This window comes from Poecilia formosa, unplaced genomic scaffold (genome assembly GCF_000485575.1).
Source record: "Poecilia formosa unplaced genomic scaffold, Poecilia_formosa-5.1.2 Scaffold138, whole genome shotgun sequence".
NCBI lineage: Eukaryota > Metazoa > Chordata > Actinopteri > Cyprinodontiformes > Poeciliidae > Poecilia > Poecilia formosa.
The window spans coordinates 813,684-815,780 of record NW_006800077.1 but is presented as its reverse complement, the minus strand read 5'-3'; the positions used below and the strand labels follow the sequence as shown (position 1 = coordinate 815,780).

At 37.6% G+C, this 2,097-nt stretch overlaps 1 protein-coding gene across 1 annotated transcript in view; it reads right to left on the bottom strand.

Annotated features, from left to right (window-relative positions):
• clcn2b (chloride channel, voltage-sensitive 2b) overlaps positions 1–2,097 on the bottom strand; it is a 149,998-nt gene that overhangs the window by 38,018 nt on the left and 109,883 nt on the right. Inside the window, exon 21 of the mRNA XM_016676632.1 lies at positions 2,036–2,065. Coding sequence (XP_016532118.1) covers positions 2,036–2,065 — 30 coding nt within the window. The remainder of the gene's footprint in view (positions 1–2,035; positions 2,066–2,097) is intronic.

Sequence of the window (2,097 nt, the reverse complement as noted above, 5' to 3'; positions counted from 1 at the left end):
CCAACTAAGGCACAAGGATTGTTGATGTTTTTGATGTTGCTTTATTTAACCAGGTAAACCCCATTGAGATCTAGATCTCATTTTCAAGAGGAACCTGGGCAGAAGTCTGCAATACACAGCAACCTGTTTTTTGCTATTGATTTCTGAAAAGAATGCCTCCTTTGCATGTTTCAAGGTGGAATGACAGTCTCTGTTTATAGATTTCATAGTGAACCTAGAGTCGTGTTTTAGGCCGTTTATGTTCAGCCAGTCAGAAGTCTTCAAGTATTACTTTGATTAAATAATTATCATTACTTTAGTAGTTACTTACTAGTGGGAAGCTCAGTGGGTCTCTCCACAACAGATGATCTTTTCAGTGCAGGTTTCAGAGGCTTCTGACCAGCTGGACGAGTTGGACTGAAGGTGGACTCCTCAGTAGAAATCTAAGCACAAACACAAAGATGAAATCTAAACCACCTAATCTTCCCTTAACGCTCCATCACTCTCACTAACGTCGGACCCATTAGATAAATGAATGTGCTTTCAGCAGAGTGAGGAGATGGAAACAAATCAAGGGAGTGAAGGAAGCAAGACAAAAAGAAAATGCATACAAAGACACAAGAGGCCAGTGGGAGGAATAAAGTTCAGAGGCTGAATGTGGGGTTGGCTTTGATTTAAAATTTCATGACTGCAGTGGGTTTTCTTTCAGCCATTTTCATGACCTGAAGACATTTTTGCTCAGCTATGTTATTGATGCTCAGAAAGTGAGGAAAACATCTAGTTTCAGCCATAAAGAAGTGATTGCTTATGTGAAAAAAGTNTGGGATTCCAATTTCACAAAAACAGAGTAGCTTGGCAGTGATGCCAATTGGAGGCTTATTCATCTCTGACCTTCAGTTCACTTTTCCTAGTGATATGACATCTTTTTTTACCGCAGGGAGTTATTATTACTGCTTATAACTTCAAAGAACCTCACTCTAAAGTATCTAAAGTAATCCTTTAAGGTACGGCTAATTTAGGCTGTGTGGTCATACAACATTAAGAAAATATCTTTATGGAGCAGAACTGGATATGGTTCTGGACTCAGCTTGATGAGATGCATGGTTGAAGTCCACAATACTGTCAGTGGTTTTCCTTTCTCTGTTAACAAAACTGATCAGTGTCATTTATCAGCAGCATACTTTGGTTGTACACACACACACGCACTCACACACAGACTGAGGCGATGCATGAGTAATGACATCCCTGCGCTGCAGAATGATTAAAATTTTGTACAGACTTCAATAATTGGGCTGATGGAGCCCTTTCAGTGCTTCAAGTCCAAATCAATAATACTTCTAATAGAGTTACACTAACATGATCTGAACTGTAATTCTGTCATAAGAAGGATGCAATGTTTTATTCTGATCAAGTCATTTTCAAGGAAAAAGTTTCTTAAAAATGCAGTTGGGAGATCTAGAGAATTAGCTGCAGATTTTCTGATGCATGGATCATTATATTTTTCCTTGATCATTTCCAACCACTGGCAGCTTAAATAAAACACTTTTGAAGCTCAAAATGAACACACTGGTACTGGGTATTATGCTAACATTGAGATGGAGGTGCAGCTTAACCTTGTGAAGTGGGTGCTTCCTTATAAATTAAAAAGTCAACAGCGCAATTTACAAAATCTCACTGTCAAAGGTTGGAACCAATAAAGACAAATATCCAGTTGGTAAATCTTTATAAAATAGGCCATTATTAAATGCATCCTTGGATTCTTCAAGCAAATATTACCACTGAAATTTATGTTCCTATTATAAAGCTTCCCAAATGATTTAAAAAACAATCAGAGAAAATAAATAAAAACTAAAATGAAAAAAGAAATAAAAAAATTGATTTTACAAAAACTCCTCATGGGCTAACTGTATTTTGAAATTGTTGAAGTGCATCCAGTCAGAATAAGATTACAGCTTACAGTCAGTAACAAACTGAACCGAGTTGTTGCACCATACATCTGCCTGTGCTTTTTAATACTGGACCCATACAGGAATGTTTGACAAACAAATGTGCTCACCACAAAGAAACCCCTTAGGCTGGGTGGTGGCTGCCAGTGAATGAAATGATATGTGATGAGCA